This window comes from Ursus maritimus, unplaced genomic scaffold (assembly GCF_017311325.1).
Source record: "Ursus maritimus isolate PB19 unplaced genomic scaffold, ASM1731132v1 scaffold_14, whole genome shotgun sequence".
Classification (NCBI taxonomy): Eukaryota; Metazoa; Chordata; class Mammalia; order Carnivora; family Ursidae; genus Ursus; species Ursus maritimus.
The window spans coordinates 22,468,276-22,495,323 of record NW_024423786.1 but is presented as its reverse complement, the minus strand read 5'-3'; the positions used below and the strand labels follow the sequence as shown (position 1 = coordinate 22,495,323).

The window sequence follows — 27,048 nt, the reverse complement described above, 5'->3', positions numbered from 1 at the left end:
TCGCTGGCTGTCTCTCTCTCTAATAAATAAAATCTTTAAAAATAAAATAAAATATAAAATAAAATACAACTTTGCATTCACTCTTCAAACATTTCCCTACTTGAAAAAAATCAAATTGCTGGCCTTCCTAAACTGGTCAGTAGCTATGGGATTTGGACTCCATAGCTTAAACGCAAGATTCTGTCAACATTAAAAACCGGATTCCATACTTTTGTATGGACATTTCCAGATGATTTTGAAATATATGGATACCAACATAAAACAGTTAGCTGAGGTCATTGCCCCTTTGGACAGATAATTTTCACTCCAATTTGCCACAAACTCCACTAATCTTATTAAACCTATTATACCTCCCTGCTGTGATTATTTACATTACCTGCCTGTCCCCTATATTTGAGTATTTTACTCCAGTGTAAGCAACTATGCCATAGGATAATTATTTTTCTTTAAAACAAAATCAGATTTAAATTCTGCCCTTGAGAAGTTACAACCTTTCAATAATTTCATCTAACCAATAAAAATTTGCATGTTGAAATTCTTAATATTTAGTAATCTACACAAGTAGTTAGTCGATTACCCATGAGGTAGTAGGCTCTTTATTAAGCTTAAATAAGTAGACCTCGGAGGAGGTTGGGGGCAGATTGGGATTGGAATCCCTGTTCCAAGATTTCTAATTGTACAGTTTTGGGTAAATGATGTAAACTTTTTTGTTTTTTAAGATTTATTTGAGAGAGAGAGAGAGAGCAGGGGGCAGGGGCAGAGGGAGAAGGAGAGAGAATCCTAGAGCAGACTCCCCACTGAGCACGAAACCAGACACAGGGCTCAATCCCAGGACCCCGATTTCATGAACTGAGCTGAAATCAAGTTTGGTCCCTTCACTGACTCAGCCACCCAGGTGCTCCTGATTAAACTTTCTAAGACCTTTGAGCTAGCTCTCAGATGGAGATACCATCACCTCACATGGCTACTTTGAGAATAAGAGCACTTGTATAAAGGAGGTGCTAAATGTTAGTTGCTTCATATTAAAAAATTTAAACTGAATCTATAACTTTTTAAATAAAGCATATCTATGTATCTCATATGACTACAATGAAACAAATTGCCAGTTTGGAGCTAGAAAGAATAGTAAATAAAAATTTAACCCAGTGACATGTAATCACAAGGCTTTTGAATAGAAAATTGCCATCTAAGTCAAAAACTGAAATACATAATGCATGTTCCCAAACGGAGATACTAAAACTCATTTTTCAAAACTTACACTTAATTTTCTTTTAAGGCTTAGCTTTTTAGGGGGGGAAAGGCATTTTCAGAGACCTTAATATAAAAAGATTCCATTTCATTACATTATTATGTTTGAGCGAATTAAATCAGGAGATATTTACTGTGGTAAAAGTATTAATTCAGGTACCATAAAAACTGTATTAGTAATCCTGCTATACATTTAAAAAGTATCCCTACATTACTATGGAACTACTTATTATTATCCTTAATATACTCTTCAAAAAATTACAGTGAGAAAAGTAGACAATATATGATTTTATTAATAAATAGTGTGAAAGCATCAGTGATAACTGCCTGAACATTAAATTCTTTTAAACATCCACATGTCTTGGCTTTAATATTGTGCATACTGGCCTCTATGGCACTACAAGTAAACATGAAAATAGTTTCCATTTCCATGCACAGGTATTCAGCTATGTAACACCATTTACAAATTATTATGGACAAAGTAACCTTTGCAATAATTAATATTCATTTGGACAACCACAATTAAATGAATATTAAATCAAGCAAGAAATAGGCTATGTTCAATATGCTCTAGATGTCAGGGTGTAATATTCAGTGTTATTTAAAACTTAACTTTCTTTTTTTCTTTAAAGGGACATCTTTTCTGTATGTGGGTGCTCAAATGAAAACTGAGGAATGCATTCTTTGACCATAGTAACAAAATTCAGACACAACAGAGTGCTTGCCTCCTCCTCTGAAATAAGTGATACATTTGCTCATTATCTCTCTCTCCAGGCATCATTTACCATATTATTAATGAAAATGCTTACAAGTACCAACCCAAAAATTCTGTCTTCAAGGGGAAGTTATAAATTTAAAAAAGAGTGGTTCATTATATAAAAAAAGTCAAATTCCAGCAACACTAATGCTAAAAATGACATTAAATTTCTTAGCATCCACGTAATATATTTCCATGAGTTTTCTATTATGTGCAGGTTTATTTTCCTTAAGAAGTAAAATGAAGTTTGAATAGTACAGTCTGTGGTGTGGTGACATCAGCAACTGCCAGTTCTTGCCCATCAACGAGTCCTAATTCTAAAATAGAAAAAGTATAATTAACCCAAGCAAAAAAATTTCAACAAAAAGCACAATAACACACACATACACAAACTATACAGTTTTATGTCCAGATAAACATCAAAATCTAGTTCTCTTTTTTTAAATTTTTTTATTTTTTTAAAGATTTTATTTATTTGACAGAGAGAGACAGTGAGAGAGGGAACACAAGCAAGGGGAGTGTGAGAGGGAGAAGCAGGCTTCCCGCTGAGCGGGGAGCCCAATGTGGGGCTCGATCCCAGGACCCTGGGATCATGACCTGAGCCGAAGGCAGACGCTTAACGGCTGAGCCACCCAGGCGCCCCAAAATCTAGTTCTCTTTAATGAAGGTAATTTATATTTGATTTCTTAGAGATTTTTAAATATTCTACTAAAAGAACAATTCTATTATTGCTTCTAAAATATAATTACAATGATATCACCATTTAAAGGCATTAAAACAAACCTAGAATAAGCATTTATTACTTTTACCAAGAGAAAAAGAAGAAGAAATGGACTAGTAAATATACTCATTTAAAATACCTTTCAATGTCTTGGAGAGATTTGGCCTTGTTCGTTCTTCAATAGAGGTTACTGACTAGAAAACAAAATTATTTTAATGCAAAGCACATTAAATGAAATTAAACTTGTAATATAATTTTGTGGGGGAAAAAAAACCCTAAAAAACAAAAAACAACCAAACACTGGCTACCTGTAAGTAAAGTGTTCTATTTTTTCCCTCTAATGTGGCTGTGATGGCTGGAGATTTCATCTGCCTGAATATAAGAATGAGAGAGGAAACAAACAAAGATCACTTTTTAAAAAACAATTCTAGTTTTTAAAGTTTTAAAATCACAAAAGTATTTCTACAACAGAACAAAACTCCGTAACACTTACAGAGAAGCACTATTGGTTAAATAATCCAAAACCTCCTGCAGTTTAGCAGATGGAGAAAACTGAATATTCTGAGGAAGCTGGCTACAAGCTGGGCAGTTTTCCTACATATATAAAACACAACAAATCACAGTGGCACATGAACCAACAATAATCTGTAATGATGAAATGAGAATCAACTTGTTTTATAATCATGCATATTTCCTATGAACAAATTTTTATGCTTTAAAATCTCCTAAATTATTTTGCTACATAGTATTTATTTCAGGCTATAGTGCAAAAGATATATAGTGAGTAGGGTTCTAGAAGTTAGAAACTACTTAGGATGTGGGCAATTTCATTCATATTTCTAATCAGTAATTAATATGTAAAAATCTAAGTATGCGTGATCAAAAAATTCTTCTTTAGTGTAATACTACTAACCTTTCTCTCTGCTTCAAATGTGTACGTGTACAGTCCATCTACATCATTGAATACCAAGTAATTATTAAGAGGAATATATGCACTGTAATGAAAAATGGTTCATCTTTATATAATTCAGCCAAGTCAAAACATCAATTTATATACATATTAAAAAATGAAATCCATTACCTTGTGGCTATTTTAAAAACCTCAGTGGCACACACAGCTGCAGGGGAAGAAAATAAAGGTGCTTCAACTCAATGCAAAGTAGACATTTAAAATTTCAAGTTTTTTTAGAAGTTAAAGATAAACTTATAAGGCGATTGATTAAAAATAAAGAAAATACTCTTAAACACTGAAAAAGTAACAAATTTTATATTTGTTTTGTATGGTCCAAGTAATAGAATAGCATTACATGTTTTTCCTTCCTCTTCTTTAGATTAATGAGCAATCTGTTAGACTGATTAAAAGGTACTAAAATGTCCCCTTACTGCAGTGCATTTTATGACATAATGTAAGACAAAAATATATACAGACTGTTGTTTTTTTGGACAGCTTAAAAATTACACCCTCACCAAAGAAAATATCAAATTCCTAGAACACCAGTTTTCTGAAACCAAGTAGCTGCAGAAATGTCAGTTTAGATAGTGAATCAAAAATTAAGGGAAGAAACCAAAGTTAAGTAGTGGCCATTTTTCCTTACCTGCAATGACTGCATTTGTAGAAGCTACTGCAGGAATGATTCGTTTTACTACTCCTGAAAAAAATATATTGATTAAAATATGGTCACTTCTTTTAAAGAAAAGGTATCTTAAATTAGACAATCTGATTATTAAATATCATTTTTCGCAACTTGATTTTTCAGGTTTTCAAGTCAGAAAATAGACTCAAGTTTAAAAATGAAATGATCTTCGGGGCGCCTGGGTGGCACAGCGGTTAAGCGTCTGCCTTCAGCTCAGGGCGTGATCCCGGCGTTATGGGATCGAGCCCCACATCAGGCTCCTCCGCTATGAGCCTGCTTCTTCCTCTCCCACTCCCCCTGCTTGTGTTCTCTCTCTCGCTGGCTGTCTCTATCTCTGTCGAATAAATAAATAAAATCTTTAAAAAAAAAAAAAATGAAATGATCTTCTTTCACATTCCCATCATTTTGTTTTATGTTCAGAATCTTAAACAAATTACAGTAGCATAGAAAACTCTTCACTAAGCTTCAAATACAGATGAGACAATATAATAATAGCTAACAATTAGAATGTTTATTATGTCCCAGGCACAGTATGAAGATTAAATAAGGTAGGACAGAATTTTCCTAACATCCTTGTTAGTCTCCTCACTCTGATTTTAAAGATAAGGAAAATGAAATTGAGACAAATTAATATCCACAGTAATGTATCTAGTAAGTGACAGGAATGACATATGAACTATACTCAGTGAGGTGTGAATAGAGTATAGAGAATAAGAGTTAACTATCTTTCCTTATAAAATAGTTTCAGCCATTTGATTCCCCAAAATTTACAACAGGAAAACTGCCCCTTGTCTCGTTTCACTATGTAACATGGACTGCACGAAATATTAATTGTATTTCTCTATTTCTACCTCACTTTTCCGATATCAGTATTCACAGATTAGGAATGAATAAAGCCCCACCTTACAGCGTTTTGTAAAGTAAAACATAAATATTCCCTAACTATATTTGAATTGTTCATTTTAGAAAACAAAAACTTCAGAAAAAAAAAGTAGCCATATTATCTTGGGGTGTGGGGGAGCACTTAAAGACATGTCCCCATAGCTTCAGGTGTAGGCAGGTTTCAAAACTTCAGAAAAGAGCCAAATAATCTAAGAAGACAAGAAAGGAAGACAGTGAAAAAGTTTAGAAAGCTGTTTTAAAATATTAATTCTGACTATATGATCACAGATAATTTCAGAGAAGGGGAAACAGGAGCTAACTTCATGATGGTTAAACCTGAAGCTCTCCGGTGAACCGCACAGAGCAAGATGTACTGAAAGGAAGAACAGGGAGTCACAGTGAGGAGTATAAGACACAGTGCCCAATAAGAGCCAAAATGGTAAAAGAGTCCTCCTGTCCCCTAGCCTTAAAAAAGCTGGACTTCACTTCCAATTTTGCTTCTGTACGCCTTGTCAAGGCTCTCAATCATTGGGCTGTAAAGTACACACCAAACCTTGCTAAAAAGTATGGAAAGATGAATGAGACTACATATCGAAATGAGTTTATAGTTCCTGATCAGGACAAACTGAGATCATTTAATTCAAACAGTAACTACATGTGCACTGTATGCTAGACTATTGTTCCAGGTGTTGTGCAGAGTAGCAGTGAAAAAAAACTATTTGCTCTGACAGATCTTTCCTTCTGCTGAGGGAGATAACACGCAAGTAAATAACAAAATTTAAATACTGAAGAGTTCTTTGAAGAAAGTAAAACAATGTATATGGTAGAGCTGACAATGATGGAGGCAGTCCATTGGTATGGATGATCAGGGAACACCTCCTCAGGCAGGTAATTTGAGCTGAACCCTAAAACCATAAGACCCAGCCATACAATGACCCGGGGAAAGAGCATTTCTGTAAACAGTGAGGGCAAAGGCCCCAAGGCAAGAATGTATGAGAGTGCTGAGTATGAAATATTCTTTGCCTAGAAAAACGAGGCCACTATTATTTCTGAAAAATTATAAAAACATCGATAGCTCAGAAGTCATTTTCAGTTGAATGATCAAGTAAACTGGTTAACTTGATACCTGAGCAATAAGCAGCCAGCCTTAACGGGGTCCAAGGAAGAACATTCCTGGCACAAGAATCAGGAGTATTAAAGCTCTAAGGTGGGAATGAGTTTGATGTGTTCAAGAACAAAGCAGGTCGGAATAGGGGGACTATAGGGAGCAACAAGGAGCATGTAAGAATAGAATTTTTAAATGACATCACCAGAAGTCAGTAAATATGAGAAAATAATCACAGAAGAGAAAACAGCACATTTTCAAGAAGAAGACAAAGCTTTTTTTCTGGTGAGTTCAGTGATGAACTTGGGACAAAATTCTAGAAAGATGAACTATGAGTACCTTGATTAGGAAGCACTGATCACTAGACTGAGCATTATGATTGTTCCCTGAGACAAGTCATATTGGACTCCATTTCTGTGACTAGTAACTTGACCACCCAAGGAAATGTGGAAGATAGTACATCCAGGCTTCAGGAGAGCAGTCAGAAAATTCTTTTATGATATCCTTGTGAACAAGACAAAGAAATAGGAAGTATTCAAGAAGGCCTGGTCAGGAGGATGAAATAAACCTAAAAGGGCCTGACCAGAAGTATGATTCAAAGTCTGTTCTCAGGCAGTTGAGTCTTGTTAAAATTTTTAATTATTTGGGAAGGCGTAAAGATTATCAAAACAACAGAGGAAAAGATGCTGGAAAGAACAGATAAGCTGGAAAGCATAACAGGGTATATACACCAGGTTTAAGAATAAACTTGTAAAGACCTATACTCGAGTATAAAAAGACAAAACTACCACCTCAAAAAACTGCCAAACCTATAACGGGAAGATGGGGCTTAGCAACTGCACGCAGAGAGAACTTCCAGACTTTAGTCGACAGTGACCTTGAATCAGAAGTATAGCATCAACATAAACAAAGAAACAAAAAACCCTGCTCTCCTCTAAAACTGCATCAATTATCGGAAGTCTATTTTAATCTTAGCATGCTGCATTCTAGCCTAGATAAGAGAAGTATGGATAACTGGAATACGGTTAGAAAAAGAAAAAAAAACAAAAACAAAAAAAACAACAAGATGAAACTTAATGTCAACCGTCATGTGAAAGGGTTAAAGGAACTAGAAAGATTGATGACAGTGACATTGAGGGAATGTGATTACTGTTCTGTATATGCTAAAGGCTATTACTTAAAAGGGAATTTGATTTATATATGACGTACCCTGGGACAGTACTCAAACCAACTAAAGATGGAGACTTCTGCCCAATATATAAAATAATTGTCTTAACAGTCTTATCCAAATGTGAAATAGACTGCCCCAGGAGGTGACACCTTCCTCTTCAGTGGAAGATAAAATGAATGGTTTGACTTAGACAATTTAGGGCCTCTTCAATTCTAGTAAGATTCAGTGATTTTATTAAATTCCTCCTAGCTGGGATGCGTGGGTGGCTCAGGCAGTTAAGTATCCAACTCTTGGTTTCGGCTCAAGTTACGATCTCAGGGTTGTGAGACTGAGCCCTGCAATGGGCTCTCTGTGCTCAGTGCCGAGTCTGTTTGAGACTCCTTCCCCCTCTGCTCCTCCCTTGCCTCGCAAGCACAAGCTCTCTCTCAAATAAATAAATAAATAAATAAATAAATAAATAAATAAAATCTTTAAAAAAACCAATTCCTCCTACCTAAGTAGTATGGACTCTGTCAAACTCTGTTCCCTCTAACCAAATTTAGGACACCTGTAAACTATCATTTCCATGGTACCCTGACTGAACCTCAAATGGCTGGTACTATCTGAAATCATTTATCCATTATTTCCTTCAGAGCATCCCAACCCCTGAAAATGGGATTATCCCAAGGTTATAATTCATGACAATTCACTAATTTACCTTGAGTGAGTCTATAGGTAACACCCCTAATATTATATTGTGATGCTCTCTCGAGGGACTTTTGGAAAATCCACTGAATATGATCAGGATCATCTCCATCTAATGGAATTCCTTCTGTTAGGAAAAACAAAAAACAAAAAGAGTAAGACAGAATCATGCCAACCTAAATCAACTTGTCTTGTAATTATACAAATGAAAAATATAAATATATATCTTACATAATTCCAGATTATGAAATTCTGTTTATTACCTCCAAAAGGCTGCTCCTTAGGCCACTGCAGTATCCTTACATACTCAATACAGTGTTCTGGTAGCCTGGGCATAGATGCAATGGTGCACATGGGAAAATTAACCTAAAACCACAGTTCGTGTTTTTTAGTGGATTTGAAACAATAAATTATTTTAAAATGTAACTTCTAGTTAGGACTACTTTGTAAAAGTAGATAGTAGATTAGAATTCTTAGCTTTCCACTTACAAAAACAAAACATTTTTTACCACTAATAATGTTTCTAAAATTAAAAGACAGCATCTGAGTCACTTGACTTACATTCACACAGGAATGTAGGTTTGTGCTACATTTACAGGGTATATAAATTTAAGATCATGAGAAGTGCTGAGTAAGTTCTCAAACATGAGCATTTTATTATGTTTACATGGTATTTAAATCTGAAGGTATAAAATAAACCAAAGCAAAAGCAAATTCACAGAGTTAAATCAAGTCCAAGTAAATACTAAAAATATTATCTATAAATCAAAATTCTAACTATTCCTTCAAGTGGGTATATAGCTTAAAGAGTCTAATTTTTGGAAGGATCATTCTCATCCCTGGTATCTTTATCTCCCTGAAACAACCACAGGCAAAAACCAAAGAAAATAGATTATAGCTCCACCCCAACATGTAACTTTGTAATTGATCCCTTGATCCCTACTCTCCAAATGAAAAAATAAATACAAATGAATTATTGAGAACAGAACAGTATCAGTACCATGATATTCAGTTCCTATCTTTCCACAAATAGAGCAGAATTTCGTATTTTATCTCTCTTAGTATGATTTTTAAAATATGGTTACCCCTAATTAAAAATCCTAAATATTGACTAGACTTAATAATTAGGATAATCCTAACTCTACCCCAAGAGACTATAAAACAAATGCAGGTGCTTCTTTGATTACCTGTGGAGGATACAGTTCTAGTGTGCATTCAATACAAGCAGTCATTCCAGGGAGAATCACCCGGGCATTTCCTTTAAAACCTTCTGTCCCCCCATCTATCAAAGGGACAATGGAGCTTGGATCTAATACACCATCTTCATAATTTAGAAGAGATATCTAGAAAAATTATTTAAAAGTAAGAGGGGAGTAAGAATTCAAAAAAAAGGAACATGCTGTCAAGTAATTCCACAAATCAACTGCACTACAGAGTACTAGATTATCAAATCATGGGATTGTTATACTAGCAATTTATAGTCTCACCTGAAAATTAATGATTGGCAATATATCATGATGTACATCTATTTAGTTGAAAATTAAACTCTGATTTGTCAAAAATATGGTACGGTTTTCTAATCTGGGGTATGTTAAAAGCAGCAGCAAGAATTTCAAAAAACTGTAACAACACTAAAGTCTTTACCAGCATGCCATTTATCCATCTTCTGGCTATGATAGAGTCCAGTCCACACACAATTATATGAAATTCTATGGAAGAAAAAAGCAAGTTTAGTTTTTAAAAATGTCATTGCACAAAATTATTCACTTTCTAAGAAACAAACAAACAAAAAAACCCCACCTTTTATTATAACACAAACACACAGAGCTCCTAATCCTTGAGTAATCCTTATTCAAGACAGCATATAAAAATGCAGCTCATGATTTAGCTAAGAATTAAAACAGTGGCATTCTCTGTTCAAACACCAAGAGATGAAAACAAATGAAGAAACAGCCTTCAAATAGCCAGCAACTACAATATAGTAATTTAGTGAGAATTTACTTTCAAGTGGACAACTTACGTCGATAGAAAGTGTCATTAAAATCCTGAATCTTGTTGAAATGTCTGTATATAAGTAAAGGAACTTAAGCTGCTAAGTTTTTAATTTATAAATGAATTTAACAATGCCGTAAGGAACAAATTATAAATGTACACAACAAGAAATAAGTCATCAATATTCAAAGCAGTGGAATTCAGGGAATGTGACAAAATGAATACAACCCCAATTTGTGACAAAACCTCTTTTCTAAACACTCCTCTCCTAACTACTTAAGAGTAGTTTCTCTCATCCCTGAACCCCCACGTTACAATTATGTCTCTGTTATACTCTCTACTCTGCTTCAGTTTTTATATAAAATCATACGTCCTGGGAAAGCAGACTGTGTGTCCTCAACCATTAGCACCAAGCAAAGAGGCAATAATGCATTTTAGTGAAGGAAACAAGCATATTACAATTCCCATTTAGGCAGATGACTGCAAGACTCAAAACACAAATTAACACCTTGTACACCTTAAATTTATACAATGTTATATATCAAATATTTTCAATTAAAAACAAGAGTTACTGCTGCAAAGCTAATTTAAAAAAACAATGTTTCCAATAGCTTTTTCATGTACAAATATGATTTGCTATTTGGGGGTAAGGGGAGGTATGAATTCTTTGTTCTTCTCTCAGTTTTCCAAATCTCTCTTTACTCTACCAAATCCAATTAGCAGTCTTTCCCTGCCTGGAGGCTGCAAAGAGAACCCCATCAAAAATGGCTATCGGTGTTAATCAATCATAGCACTTAACATTTTAACAGCACAAGTATACAAAAAATTTTAATTTTTCTAATGGAGCAATTTTGTTTAATAATATATATACTTCTCTAAAATTACAATAAATAATCCATCATATATTTTAAAAAACCAAAATGGAGAAAAGAGGAACAATATAAAAATACGCTTGTCCTAGATTTTTTATTCTGGCCTACAAATAAAGCTATAAAAAATAAATTCAATCTTGCCCTCACCCCTTTTGAATTCTAGGCCAACAGGAGGCATAAGCTGCAGCTAGAACAGGCAGGTCAAAAGAGAACCAGGTGCAGCCACTCTGGAGAACAGTATGGAGTTTGCTCAAAAAGTTGAAAATAGAGCTACCCTACGACCAAGCAATTGCACTACTAGGGATTTACCCCAAAGATACAAATGTAGTGACCTAAAGGGGCACCTGCACCCCAATGTTTATAGCAGCAACGTCCACAATAGCCAAACGATGGAAAGAGCCCAGATGTCCATCAACAGATGAATGGATAAAGATGTGACATGTACACACATACACACACACACACACACACACCATGGAATATTACACAGCCACCAAAAAAATATGATATCTTGCCATTTGCAACATGGATGGAACTAGAGGGTATTATGCTAAACGAAATAAGTCAATCAGAGAAAGACAATTATCATATGATCTCACTGATTGTGGAATTTAAGAAACAAGGCAGAAGATCACAGCGCAAGAGAAGAAAAAATGAAACAAGACAAAACCAGAGAGGGAGACAAACCATAAGTGACTCTTAATCATAGGAAACTGAGGGTTGATGGGGGGGGGTGCCGGGATGGGGTAACTGGGTGATGGACATTGGGGAGGGTACGTGTTGTAATGATGAAATCACAGGCCTGTACCCCTGGAACAAATAATACATTTTAAAAAAGAGACAGAGAGAGAGAGAACCAGAGCAAAAAGAGAGACAGCAATAGGAGGACCCCGGAGCCATACCAAGAAATCCCACGTCCTAGATTTCTATAAAATACCCAAAATTCACAGATCTAACTTTTAAAGTATGCGCAGTCTTCTCTTTCTTTCTCCCTATAAAGGCTGTATTTGCCTTTTTAAACATTTATTTTGAAATAATACAGATCCAGAGGAGGTTGCAAAACTAGTATAAAGAAGTCCCATGTGTCTTTCATCCAGTTTCCCCCAGTGGTTACATCTTACAGGACTATTAATATCAAAACCACATATCCGACATTGATAAAACGAGTATGTATAGTTCTGTGATTTAAACACTTGCATAGATCTGTGTAACCACCCCCATAGTTACACAACTATTCCATCACAGCAAAGCTCTTCCTCCAGCTACTCCTTTAGAGTCACACCTCTCCGTCCCCTGATGTCTAATCCCCGGCAATCATTAATTTGTTCTCTGTCTCAAATTTTGTCATTTGAAGAGTATTACATAAATAGAAACATACAACATATGACCTTCTGAGACTGGCATTTTTCATTCAGCATGTCTTTGATATCCATGCAACTTGTTGCGTGTTTTGTTAATTCCTTTTTACGGCTTAACATTACTCCACAGTATGGATGTACCACAGTTTAATAATTCACCTAGTGACAGATGTCTGGGTTGTTTCCAGTTTTTGGCTAATGCAGATAAAGATGCTATGAACATTCAAGAACAAGTTTTATGAAGTCCTAAGTATTTGTTTCTCTGGGGTAATGCCCACGAATGAAATTGCTGAGTTGCATGGAAAGTATACGTTCAGGTTTTTAGAACAGCCTATTATCCAGATAACTATACCATTTTACATTTCCTACTAGCAATGTATGAGTGATCCAGTTTTTCTGTAGCTTTGCCAGGATTTTATATTACTATTTATTACTTTAGCTATTTGAAATATGTAGTAATATTTCATTGTGGTCATAATTTGGATTTCTCTTATAGCTACTGATGATGAACATCTTCTCATGTGCTTTTTGATATCTTCTTTAGTGAAATGTCCTTTCACATTTTCTGTCCATTTCCTAATTGAATTGTTTTTTTACTGCTGAATTTTGTAAATTCTTTTATTTATTCTGGATGAGTCCTCTGTCAGATCCCTTCTTCATAATTATATTCCATTTTCATTATATCTCATTCTCTTAACAGGGCCCTCCACAAAGCAAAGTTTTTATTTTGATATAGTCCAATTTATCAATTTTTTTCTTTTAAGGATCACACTTTTTCACACATTTTTTGATGTAATCTAAGGACTCTTCACCAAGCCCTAAATCACAAAGATTTTCTACACTGCCATTCAAAGTTTTACATTTTATACTTAAACCTATGATCCCCTTTAATTTTTACAATTTTGAGGTTTGAGTTGGGATTCCTATTTTTGCCTATGGGTATCCAATGACTCCACCACAATTTATTAAAGAGATTATCCTTTCCTCCACTGAACCGTTTTTGCACTTTTGTCAAATATCAATTGGCCATATTTGCCTGTGGCTATTTCTGGTTTCTCTGTTTTACTGATGTGTCTCTATCTCTGCTAATACCACACAGTCCTGATTATTGGAGCTACAGTAAGTCTTGAAATTATGTAGTGATTCCTCCCACTTTATTCTTTATCAAAATTGTTTTAATTTTTTTCAAGATTTTATTTGAGAGAGTGCGTGCACGCACAAGCGGGGGGTGCGGAGGAGGAGGAGAAGCAGACCCCCCACTGAGCAAGGAGCCCCATGAAGGGCTCGATCCCAGGACCCTGAGATCATGACCTGAGCCGAAAGCAGACACTTAACCGACCGAGCCACCCAGGCACCCCTCAGAATTGTTTTAGGTATTCCTTCACCTTTCCATATAAATTTTGGAATAATCTTGCCTATATCAACAAAAAGTATTGCAGGGATTTTGATAGAAATTGTTATTAAACTTGTATACAAATATGGGGAAACATGACATCCTTACTATGTCAAATTGCCCAATTCTTGAACACAGTATCTTTCTGCTTATTCTTTGATTTCTTTCATCAGCATTTTACAGTATTTAGCAGACAAGTCATATATTTTATTAGATTTACACCTAAGTATTTACCCCCCTTTTTTTGAGAGGTTGTAAATGGCATTCGTTGTATTTTAAATTTCACTCTCCACATTTTTATTGCTAGTATACAGAAATACAATTGATTTTTGTATGTTTATTTTCTATTCTGTGGCATTTCTCAAATAGCAAAGCTCACCTCCTGAATTTCTATAAAACACTGGAAGTTCTCCAGATCTGAAGAACACTCCTTTTTAAAAACATACTTTTGGGAAAAATAAATTTACTCTGACACATGTTCCATTTGGTTAATATATATATGGTCTATTCAGTCTGCTACTATAGGGAGACACAAAGATTAACTACAGCCAGACAAGGAACTTCTAGTCTAACAGAAGAGATACGTAACTCAAACCAAAATTAAGGAAAATAATGCAAAATAAACAACTGCACTGGCTGTAAATGCTTAATTTAAAGATTAAGTCAAAAAATATTTATATAACCTTAAAGAAAAGACTGGAAGGAATATAAAGCAAAATGTCACCAGTAGGTACCTCAGGAATAAGCTTACTGCTGATGGTTGGTTTTGTTTTTTGTTTTTTTTGGCTTATCTGTATTTTCTGTTAAACACCTCTTTTATAATAAAGAAAACACAAAGCTTTAGAAAGTTAAGTAACTTTTTTGTCAAAAGGATACGGAACTACATTGCAATTAGGAACTCTGTCATTTAGAAATTCTGCAGCAACTTCAGCCTTAGGTCTTCCAACATCTTTAGGCCTACAGGAAAAATTATATTTAAATTATCATTTATGAATATAAATCTAAATGATCTATGTATTTTCAGACATAAAAAATATTCATGGTGAGCTTATTTAGAGGTTATTTAGAAGGAACACTTTCATCTAAATATTTCTGATGAGTAATTAGTCATTCAACATCAAATGTCAACACTTGCTGAGGTTCCAAATGAAGTATTTAGAAGTACTGACAAGTCTAATCATTTCTTAAATGAAAATACAGTGACTTCCCCCCCCATGGAAAGCATTAACAATGGCATGTTTCCTGGCCACTTCTCACTGTGGCATTTCCCAATGTAAAAAATCATCCCACACCCAGAGCCTTCTAAATTTGCCCTGAACCCCAGAACCTCAAGGTGTTACTATGGAGGTCTTGTCTGAAATATACACACAATTCATTCTAGGGACACAAGAACCTTCATCTATCCTCTTCTTCCCATGTGTGCTGATTAAATAGTAAATTTTATGTCCCAACCAAAGCCATAAGCATGTTTGTGAAGAAGAAATAATGCTGAAGGCGTTATCTAAAATTGCAAATGACGCCAACATTCTTAAGAAACTAAAAACAGAAGACCTCAAAAGATCATTCCTAGGTAAGAACCATAGCTACAGACAAAAAAGGACACAAGGAAGTCTCTCTTCTAACCTCAGTACAAATGGTATTTTCTTTCGTAGTACTTCCTCATACTCCTCACAGAAGTAAATCACTCCCTCACACATACAAAGTAAGTGCTTCATTACTACTTTTTCACAACATAGATGCAGTGGTCTATCATACCCACTAGACTACGAACACCTGGAAGAAAGTAACGATATTCTTATCTTTATATTCCTTCATATATAAGCACAGACTATTTTAAAAATTAATGAAAATTAAAAAAACAACTATGTTCCTAATAAAAATTACTTTTATTTAAAATTGGAATTTTAAAGAAAAGTAATTTAACAGGTCAATTTTCTTCTTTCCAATGAAGCAGCGTGCTTCTCTTGATTCAAAACTTCTGATAAGAGTTTTATTCTGACTGTCCTATAACTAGGCTCTAGCTATAAACCAAGGAACCTGATTTCAGCACTGCATTCAACCACTCTGGGCAGAGCTCTTTTGGTAAAGGGGAGAAAGGACACTTTCGAAATTCTTTTATGTTGTGGATTGTATGTGCTTTCACAGTAGATCCCAAATAAAAAAAACTCCTAGATGGTTTCTGTGGAGACTGGTAATTTACCATTCCAGAATTAGGGGATCAGATTCCACCTAAAAACTGCACTTTGTAAAGATTTTATTTATTTGACAGAGAGAGAGACAGCCAGCGAGAGAGGGAACACAAGAAGGGGCAGTGGGAGAGGAAGAAGTAAGTAGGCTCCCAGCAGAGGAGCCTGATGTGGGGCTCGATCCCAGAACGCCGGGATCACGCCCTGAGCCGAAGGCAGACGCTTAACGAATGAGCCACCCAGGCGCCCCTAAAAACTGCACTTTGAATAAAAAGGCCTTTCACAGGTATCATCTTTGCAGGACACCCTAGACTAATTGCTTAATCTTGAAACCAAGTACCTACCCTGAAGGCTGCTCTGAGATTAAAGGAGGTAATATAGATAAAGAGTTTAGGAAATGTTTACTGCAACCTAAGCATTCAACAAATGTTAACCATCATTATGATCTTCAATCATTATTTTAGCTACAAACTAAAGGGCATGGCCTATTACCAACAACCAATCAATTCCCTGTTATCTCTGTTAGAGCATTCATATACTAAAAATGTGTCAAGATCCACAAAGCGGGTATTTTCAAGGGTTAAAAAATTAAATCAACCAAAAGATAAAGCCTAAACATTAAATGTAGAGTTCACACTGCTATTACAACACTTCCTTAATTTGACTTTGTTTAACCCATCCTTCAACCTCTTTAATATCTTCCACAAAGAGAGGTTTCATGCCTATCCAAAAATTTAAATTTACCTCTCTGCTAACCTAATCTTATACTGCATACCTACAACTATCTGAGTACTTTCTGCTAATAACCTATCACTAGAAAGAAAAATAAAAAGTCCTTATCTCTATGTATAATTCTTTGACCAATGACACTTACCTCTCTTTATGTCTGCATATATGGCCCACCCACAGTTTTTAAAGTCATTTCTAACAATCCATTCCTAGATGCTTTCTGTATTTCATGTTTGTCTACAGTAATTATCTCTTTATTCCATTTCAACTGCTCCTGGGTTTTCTCTCCCTGACTTTTCTCTGTAAGAAAGTTTAAACTCTCACAACTTCATTGCACCAAACTCACCATCTTGGCTCATAAGTCCCCACCAATATGTCTCACTAGGGCCTAATATTCCAGCTACTGTTCTCTTACGAAATTAACAGGAGGAACAGAGCCCTACTCCATGTCTTCAGAGCACCATCATCCCCCAATCACATAAACCATTTGGAAATCTCTTTAAATAACAAAATCATATATTTGTTTTATAAAACTAGTTTCACCAGAACTCTCACAATTTTCTTGCAAAATTTTATGAAAAAAGGGAGTGGTAGTTATTTTTAAATAAAATTAATGTTACCCTCTCATAGTTTTTAAAAATTATTAAGCTGCATTGTACTCAAGTTCAAGTGATTATCAGAATTTTAAACTAAGATCTTAAAACTTACCTAAATAAAAACTGCCTATTTAGATTGGAAACATCTATAGTGTCCATGTCTATAACATGAATCTGTCTAAAACCAGACAATGCCTGTGGGAATAAAAAAAATCCAATTAAGCAGAAGTTTCCGCACATTTGAAATTTAAGATTTGTTTTCAAGGTAGTCCTAAATTTATAAATGCACGATAATAAATTCTACATAATTGTATTCAATGGTCAAAGAGTCTTACAAGATATATAAATTCAGTGTTCTTTGTAAAGGTCAAAAATGTGTAACTACTAAGCTTTAAACAGTCTATAACCAAAAGAGAACTCAAAATTTCTACAGCTGTTTTATAATCCCATAAACACATATATAAAATTTGTTGCTTTGCTGCTGCCAGATATTTTAATTTTTCTAGTCTTATTAATTAACGGAATTTGCTATTCTTTTTCAGAATACTGTTAAAAAGCAATTCCTACAAGTTTTGTCTTAGTTTACATAACATTTAAGTGTGTCACAATTCAGAAATAACTACTAGAAGGTGTATATTACCAACACACATATGTACACAGCACACGTAAAAGGAATTAAAGTACTGAGTCAAGAACAAGCAATCAAAAAAGCTAGGGAAAAGCAACAAACTGTTGCAGTACAACTACTGCTCAAATATACCAGCAGAAGCAAAAGATTAAAAAAAAACAAGTCTCAATAATTAATCAATGCTTTTCTGGTCTTGATCAGTTAAGTCAAATTAAATCAGGTCTCAATAATTTCCCTACTTTTCAGCCCCTCCTTATAGCAAGAGATCCTCCAGAGTTGTCTATACTTGCTTTCTCATACTCCTGTCTCACACTTACACTACACAAGCTTTCACTCCCACCACTCCACAGAAAACTGCTTGTCAGGGTCACCAGTGACTCCCATGTTACTACTTCCAATGACAATTTTCAGTCTCTCTGATCTTACTACCCACCTGAAGTATCTGGTGTGGATCAATTCCTCTTCTTAAAATACATTCTTCACTTGGTTACTACACTCATGAGAAATCTGAACATTAAAAATTGGTTTCCAGTTCACCTTACTCAGGAGTTTAACTCCTACTTTACTAGCCAGAATTTGGAGTGCCCTTATGCTTAGTTCTGGTTGGTGCTGGTGATCTCTGACACTCTTGTGAGATAAAGCGTCATCTAACAGACATTTCAAACTTAACAGTTTCCAAAACCAAACTCAATCATCCTTGCTCACCAACACCACTAAATCTATTCTTTTTCCAGTGTCTCCCATTTCAGTGAATGCTAACTCCATCTTTCCAGTTGTTCGGGGGAAAAACCTTGTCATAGTCATCCTTGGCTCTTCTTTCTCTCATGTCCCACAACTAATCCACTAGTGAATCCTGTTGACTCCAACCTCAAAACATATCCATCATCTGACTGCCTCTCACTACCTCCAATGCTACCATCTTGCTCCATGTCATTGCCACCACTTGCCTAGATGACTGCAACAACCTTCCAACCAGCCTCTCGGCTTCCTGCTCTATTCTTCCTTGAGTCTTTTCTCCGTATATCAGGCACAGTAAACCAGGTTAAAAGATCAAATCAACTCATCTGCTTAAATCTCTCCAATGACTTCCTAACTCAGAGTAAAAGACAAAGTTTTTACAGTAGCCTCTAAAGCCCTTTGTAATATTCACTCTGAGCCCTTCCATTTTCCATCACCTCTCGATATCCTGTGGGCAACTGCTTCCACTTGCCCACTTCTGCTTTAGCTATAATGATCTCCTTGCCTCCTAGAACATAAAAGTCATGCTCCCATTTCACAGATTTTGCTCCTGATGTTCCCTTTGCCTAGAACATTCTTGCTCACCTCTCTGCTCAAATAGCATCTTTTTGTAAACCACTTCACTTCCCACCAGGCTACCTATTTTGCATTATTCCTTTCCCCATAGCATTTATTACCATCTGGCATACTATGTATTTTACTTGTCTTTTTCCTTCCCTAACCCCACAAACACAAACACCTGTCAGTATTTTTCAATGCTTTATCTTTAGCTTTCAAAATGGTGCCTGGCATATAGGGGGGAGGAGGTTCTGGAACTCTTTGCTCAATTAATAATATTAATGTCATATTCTTTTTTCAGAATGACCCTTGGGGCAGACTTACAGTCAATTTAAAAAACCAGGTAATATCTCTCATATATTTATGTCTGAAACAAGCAAAGTAACAAGTGGTAATTAAAAAGCTTTAGTTTTCCTCTTTCAAGACATGACAATGCAATAAATAACAAGGCCATTCCTAAAGTTGCTTGATGACTAGCCTCAGATCTAATCTCCAATTAATTTACATTTAAAATTACTATATGTCACATTTGCAAGTAACAGCTTCATAACAGAAAAAGTTAAGCATTAGGGGATTTTTACATAGAATGCCTACCAAAACCACTACCCATCTTCCATAAATCCTTACCTCCTAGAACTCTTTGGTACTGCAAGGGTTTTTACATTTGAGAAAGTTCGGTCATTCTGGCACTCCATCCCATAGTATATCATACATTATGTTATTTGTTTTGGGTAAGCCTTGTCTCTCCAATGAAATTTCAAATGCATTAAGTACATAGACTATGATGACCTACAATCCCTTCAGAACTGAGCACAGCAGTTAAGTACCAAGAAGCATATTAAGTTTCTGCAATTTCACTAAGACTGACATTAGTGTTTTCTTAGCAAAATGAATGTAGCTCTTGACATTTAAACTATAGTCACAAGACCAACTTTTTAGGTCATTCATCTGGCTATGTGACCTGATTCATTGTCTAAGGAGCTTCCTCTATCATTTCCAATTTTCTACACAGCAGTGAGAAGGCTGACATACAACACCTTTACATCAATTCCTCTCCTATCCATTTTTATTAAATAAACCAGTAAAGCCTTATAAAAAGTTATCTGTGGTTATGAGAAGTCAGTGAAACTATTAAGTCACATATTATGGATTTCAAACCAGTATAGAGAAATAGCTTCTCTAAAGAGTACCTCCTCTTCAGATGATATTCAGCAAAACAAATTGACAAAAAAAAAAAAAAAAGTTTAGCTACCCCAAATTTTATGTTTGATTAAGTCATGTAATGACCTAATGGTTCAATGAAAAGCATTAATAACTAAGAACTAATGACCCGGATTAGGTTCTAGGGACATCACTATTCAGAAAAACTTAGGCAAGTGATTTAACATCTCTAAACCTCAGTTTCTCCCTTTATATAAAGTGAGACAATACCTAGCCACCTAATTGGGTTATTTTGAGGAACAGAAGAAATAATTCTTTGAAATTACATGTTAAAATATGAATTACCAGTTTTGTTATTTACATCACTGAAATTAATGACTGCTATGCAAGAGGAAGCACAAAGATTTGTTTGATTAAGATCAGAGAAGAAAACAGAAGGATTTTCTATCAGTGACTTTATAGTTGAGGACTTCAGAGTGTATAAACTTTCACAGTTATATCATTATTTTAATTACTATCTCGAATTTGACCTGCTAAATTTATCTAACAAAGGCTCACAGGAAACAAGGTTAACAATCATAATAAAGAAATTTCCTAGCAATAGAACAGAAAAAGAGAAAGCTTTAATTACCACAAGGAGAAAAAAATATACATTTTATACCTATATATATACATTTATTACCAGATTTTTCAGTAGTTCACATCCTAAGCCGCCAGCTCCAATGACCAGAACTTTACAGGTATCTAACAAAAACTGGAGAGACTGTAAAGAATGAAAAGGCATATTAAAATCTGGTTGATATTAAGTACCATCAATAAAGCAATAAGCCATTAAACAGTTTCTGATGTTTCCATGAAAAATGCAATTAAGGATAAAGAGCAGATTTTGTATTTAATAAATTATTTTAAATTTATGAACAACGTACAACCAGAAATTCTGTAATCTAATGATTTCAGAGGGTTTCAATTTTAATGTTTTTAAACTGACTTTAATCTTATGAAATTAAAAGGTTATTCCCAACAAGAAAAACTACTATACCTAGTTATTAAGACATCTTTTTATTAAACTTTGAAAGGGGATGAAAAGCATCAAATTTATTAAACTGACTTGCTAAAAAGAGAAAAGTATAAAAACCTTAAGAACAGAGGCTCAAACACTGCACAAGGTCTTTAAAGGTCTTAAAGTAAAAGGTAAGCAGAGTAATTGCTGCTTTTGAACACAGTGAGTGAAACTTACAAAACAAGAGATGCCAGGAAGAAAAAAAATAGAGTAAAACTCTTAGAAAATTGTACATCAGCAGAAATACAATTTAAAGCAATGATTTAACAGCAGTATCTTAAATTATTAGGCAAAAAAAAAAAAAAAAAAAAAAGAATTCAGAAGCACAAAAAAATATGGTAGAGTATCCAAAGAAACACAAAATACTTTCAATTCTGTCCAAGATTAATGGAGAGAAAAGTTATACTGATGATACAGTGAACGAAACCCAACAGTCTGTATCTTAGTTTTATGAGTAGCATAATACTACTTCAAAACAACATCTCTTTATAAACACAAAAGACATAAGAATTAACTATAAAGAATATATTTTCTACCTTGCAGTAAAAAACAAATTGTATCTAATTAAACATTTGTCTTATGTCAAACACTAACAGTCCAAAATTCTATCCCTCTATTATATAGCAGTCACATAATTTTTAACATGCAATTAATTATTTTCAATTCTAGGTAAAGATGCTTATTTCAACTAAATTTCAAAATTTTAAGCAAGCACATCTATATTCCTATTAAATTTAATTTCTCATAGTAGGGTTAAAAAGGGGAATGTGTCTCAGAAGTCATTTTAAACTCTAATTTTCAGTGAAGTATAGCTTAGAATCTTAAATGAGATTATAAAGTTATTTTACTCTTGAGGATATTACATGAGAAATGTGAAAATGACTCAAATATTTGTCATTCAAATATAATCAGTTGCAAATATTCAATTTAGTACTTCAAGGTAACTTACAAAATTGTTATTAGTTTTATTAAAGAGCAAACTAAAAAGAAAGCATTTTATTATTTTTGAAATATAAAACTATTAGGAGTTATTTAAAAACGTTTCAAGAAAGCATTTTATTATTTTTGAAACATAAAACTATTAGAGGAGTTATTTAAAAATAAACGTTTCTCACTTCAGTGCTCGGTTCGAAATCAGGGTGTGTGAAGGGTCCAGATCGCTCGAGGAACTTCTTTACATGGTTCCAGCGACCTTCCCAGTCTCCAGTGTCCCCACACCCACCATCAACAGCCATTCTGCACAGAACACAGTAAATTCAGCTGCAAAGATCAGTAGGAAAAAGCCACACCTACAACTATTATGGTTTCCCCAAATGAAAAAATAACCACACCAGACCGGCTCAAATAAAAAGGGAAATATCAATGTGGTTATGCTTATGCTTTTAACTTTTCTCTTGGCTATTATCTAGTTTATTTAATGTTAACAACTACAAGTTTGATAAAATAAGTCAGCTTCCATGTTTCTGGGATACAAAAGCACCCCAAGATCAAACTTGGGATATTACTGGTTAATTGGTGAGAAATGGGCTTTTCTACATTTGGAATTTATAAAAGATCACTGTAAACTTTCCCAGTTTGTTCCAACAACACACTTGGATCAGAAAAAAAAGAAAGAAAAGAAAAAAGAAACTCCACTTTCAGAATAGTGATGCTTCAAATCTAATATTACTCATGTGTCGGAATCCAAGTTTGAAAGATGTGATTTAATGATTATTTTTGATAAGAGGTACGTTCACACATTTTTCCCTGAAAGAGATCGTAATTTTCAAAAAAGAATCTTTTAATACTATGAGGTATTGTTTCCACTCAACACAAAAAAAGTTTGGGGTTACAATGACACTGCAGATAGCATTATCATTTAAAACCTTTTTAGAACATAGAACTGAATAAGGAGGGACTCCTCTAACAAAACATAAAATGTATTTTCTAACAGAAATGTACTTTTTACTCTCTGCAAGATTTATGTTTAGTTGTGATTATTTTTAATTTTCAAATTTCCTGTAATACCACAGTTTCTACCTCCAAATAGATTAGTAATATCCAATTTTTACAAAAGGGACAAAAAAGTATTGCCTAACAATAAAGACCATAGCATCTGATGTCAAGCTGGGTTTGGTTCCACAACAACATTGCAACCTTGAGCTGATTACTAAGGGCTATAAATCTCATTTGGAGGTTGTTTGTAGCTATGATTTAAGGTCAGAACAAGGATAAGGAGATAATCCACAGAGGCCTTAGTACAATACCTGGCATATAGTAAGCATTCAAACCTTTGCTGTCATTTTAAGCAAAAGTGGAAAGGAAATGAAAGTTGGGAAGGAATGTGAAATTAATAAGCTTGTCATTCCAATCCTTTTGCAATTTAAATTAAACTTTCTGAGGGAGATACTTAAAGACTCTAATGGACGCTACTGGGAACTGGCACATAAATTACTAACTCACCACACCCACTGCAAGAGCGAAAAATTATGTGTCATGGGCCAGGTTAGGAAACACTGTTTAAATCTGTCTCACCAGCACAAAACTAAACATCTGATAAAAATATATATATATATATATGGGGTGTGTAATAAATGGGGCAAATAAGTTCTTTGGAGTCAACATTCTCCCTTAAGAGCCAAATATTTTGCAAAAATGATTGAAGTGCTTAGTACAATGCCTTACACATAAAGTTCTCATAAAAAGTTTGCAATTAATACTATTGTCTCAGTGTTTACGAAAGGCCAAAAACGGCCTACTGTCCGTTTCACGTTTTAAGAAAGATTCCCTTTTCACAAGGTCACGGCTATGACAATTTGGGGTGGAGGAGGGGGTGGGGCTCAAGGGTCCTTCCGCAAGACCTTTGGGTCAAGTACCACCCTGACGGGCCGGTGCCGGGCCTGCTGCGGTGGACCTCGGGCCCGGCGCCCGCCCGAGATAAAGACGAGGAGCGGCTCGCCGGGCCCCTGGGGCTCCGGGATGGGGGTCAGGGGATGAGGCCGCGCGGCCTGCGCTCCGGGTGCCCCCCTCCCAGCCCCCCGGGCCCGCTGCGGCTGGTCCCCTAGGCCTGGGGTGGGGGGAGGCGGGGGTCCCCGGAGAGGGCCCCGGCCTCCCGGCAGCACTAACTTCTCAGCCAGCAGCTCCTCTATTCTCCTTCTTTTCTTCTCCCTAAAAGAAAGAGAGAATAAAAGAAGGGTCAGCATCACGCTACACACTGGGCGCCGCGAGGGGATGGGGGGCGAGGGGACGGGGCGGGGGGTGGGGGGCCCCCGGGTGGCGGCGGCGACCGCCCACCGCCGCGCTCTCTCACAACCCAGCCCGGCCCCGCACGCCTGCAGAGCCCGAGTACTTACGGCTCCACGCCATCCGCCATATTGTTCTCCGCCTCTTCCCAGGTGCCCCCACGGCGGGCGGGGCGGAGGGGCGGAACGAAGCGAAGGGGCGGGGCCGACAGGGAGAGTTGGAAAGGGGTGGGGAGGAGCGGATTGGGGCAAAGGGGCGGGGCCAGAGGAAGGGGTGGAGCTGACGGCGCCGATGCTCCCTTGGGCTTTATATCTTTTTCATGTAATTATAATCTTGATTAACTACATTTAATTACATAAATCTTATCCAGTGTATAACGTTATGTTGCATGAAAATATACACATGATGCCTGGTATGTTTATACAGTTTACGTGCTAATTAATAATTATAAAAAATGGTATAGTCTGTGAAAGAAATCCTTGGAAGAGCCATCCTCAAATGCTACAGAGGTGTCTCTCTGAGGCAAAGCATCGGAGTAGTTTTCACCTTTAACTTTTCAGGAAATACTTTTGCCTAAGAGTACGGACTCTAAGAACAAAATCTAAATCAGTTTATAATGGTGGGATGGAGAGATTATTATTTTCCTCCTTTGTGAATATCAATGGTAATCTTTTAATGTCACATGATTTTGTCAGATAAATTCAGCAGAACTGAATGGAAGCAAACATTTTTTCTGCCGAAAAATATGTATTTAGATAAAATTATAAAGAAAAAAACACAAAAATTAAAGAATAATTTAGAACCCCTATAATCTCAGCATCTGAAGATAAATGATAAAATTTGGGGCTATTTTCTTCCACACTCAGACATAGATAGATAGATAGATAGATAGATAGATAGATGTAAGTGTGTGTGTTGGGGGGGTGTCTGGATGACTGGATACAAAAGATCATATTTATATATATATATATATCTATCTCCTTTCTCGGAGCTGGAAAAAAGTGAGATTTAGAGTCAGGAAGAACAGTTTAAATTCTTAACTCTCCATTTGGGAACCATGAGAGTTTGGGCACTGCTGGGTCTTCATTTGTAAAATATTTGCCTTGCAAGACTGAGAATTGAATGAAATACAGTGGTTCTCCAAATATAATCCCTGATCAGCCATATTAGCATCACTTGGGAAACTGTTATAAATGCAAGTTTTCAGGCCCCATCCCCAACCTTCTGCAAAGCCCTGGATGATCCTGTGCAAAATAAAGCTTGAGAACCACTGACATGGAGTACGTAATTACCTAATGGGTACTCAGTAAATGTAACTGCTGTTAATAAATTATGATGTTGTCTCCTCTTTGTCCTTTATTATCCCCCAATCAGGTTCAGTTCAATAGTACTCATTGAGCTAAAAGTCAGTGCCAGGCAGTAAATGGGAGAAGACAGAGTTCACAGTCCACAGTCTGTAGCAGGAGACACCATCCACTTTCTCGGGTCACATGTCTCAGTATCAATCCAGAAAACTTTTTTTTTTTTAAATTTTGCCCAGACTACTCTGCAGATGGAAATCACTGAGTTTAAACCCATGCATTTCAAAACTCATGTGGGCAGGGCCCCAGAAATGCAACTTTCAGGAGACCTGGTTAGTGGCAGCAAGCACCACAGCCCCCTCAGAGGATAAAGACCCACAGGTGCCTTAGAGATCATCTAGTCCAAACTTACCCATTTCATAGGGAGGAAGCTGAGGCCTGAGAACAGGGTGCTGATGGACAATGAAGAGGCCTGCAAAGGCATCTACTCCTTCATCTGTGTGCCTTGGGACTAACACCTAGACTCCTGTGGTGGTGTTTTGGTAGATGACACCAAAACACCCCCACTGGCTCAGACAGACCAATTAGAAATAGCCACCTGCCCTTGCCAGCAATGAAAGTAATAGACATGCAACAGATTTATTTTATTTCAAAAGGAATATATAATAAACCATTAGACTATCCACTATGGTTTGTACATAGAGCAATATTCGGGGTGGGTCTATCTAGAAGTACAAGTGTGGATGTAAGAGCCACAGGAAGGCCTCAAATAAGGACTCCAGATGTGTCCATTTTTATTCAAAATCATTTTGACGAAGATAGAAATGTGTAGTGGGAAAAAAAAATCTCTCCAATGAAGCCAGAGAGAGAAGCATGGTTAATATTTCGTGAGAGAGGGAGAAAGAAATCATGCTAAATACAGTTATATCTGGCTTTTTTTCATTTCTTTATTTTTAAACCTCTTTGTAGGTTTAAACAAATAAATTCATTCGTTTTTGTTTTTTTTTTAAGTAGGCTCCATGCCCAACATGGGGCTTGAACTAAAGACTCTG

At 35.8% G+C, this 27,048-nt stretch overlaps 1 protein-coding gene across 3 annotated transcripts in view; it reads right to left on the bottom strand.

The window, feature by feature from the left end:
• Window positions 1-1,523: 1,523 nt before the first annotated feature.
• Window positions 1,524-27,048, bottom strand: part of UBA3 (ubiquitin like modifier activating enzyme 3) — a 27,061-nt gene continuing 1,536 nt past the window's right edge. Inside the window, exons 1-18 of one of the 3 annotated variants that reach the window (XM_040628577.1) lie at window positions 24,806-24,876; window positions 24,579-24,620; window positions 22,589-22,709; window positions 21,096-21,176; window positions 17,441-17,523; window positions 14,694-14,774; window positions 10,223-10,266; window positions 9,847-9,911; window positions 9,390-9,545; window positions 8,466-8,568; window positions 8,216-8,329; window positions 4,322-4,375; window positions 3,808-3,844; window positions 3,640-3,721; window positions 3,220-3,320; window positions 3,035-3,098; window positions 2,866-2,920; window positions 1,524-2,322 (exon numbers count right to left, since the gene is read on the bottom strand). In XM_040628577.1, coding sequence (XP_040484511.1) covers window positions 2,234-2,322; window positions 2,866-2,920; window positions 3,035-3,098; window positions 3,220-3,320; window positions 3,640-3,721; window positions 3,808-3,844; window positions 4,322-4,375; window positions 8,216-8,329; window positions 8,466-8,568; window positions 9,390-9,545; window positions 9,847-9,911; window positions 10,223-10,266; window positions 14,694-14,774; window positions 17,441-17,523; window positions 21,096-21,176; window positions 22,589-22,709; window positions 24,579-24,620; window positions 24,806-24,825 — 1,392 coding nt within the window. In that variant the 5' untranslated portion in view covers window positions 24,826-24,876 and the 3' untranslated portion in view covers window positions 1,524-2,233. Of the gene's footprint in view, window positions 2,323-2,865; window positions 2,921-3,034; window positions 3,099-3,219; window positions 3,321-3,639; window positions 3,722-3,807; window positions 3,845-4,321; window positions 4,376-8,215; window positions 8,330-8,465; window positions 8,569-9,389; window positions 9,546-9,846; window positions 9,912-10,222; window positions 10,267-14,693; window positions 14,775-17,440; window positions 17,524-21,095; window positions 21,177-22,588; window positions 22,710-24,578; window positions 24,621-24,805; window positions 24,877-27,048 lie in introns of those variants that run through there. The other 2 variants (XM_040628579.1, XM_040628578.1) reach the window with 2 other exon arrangements.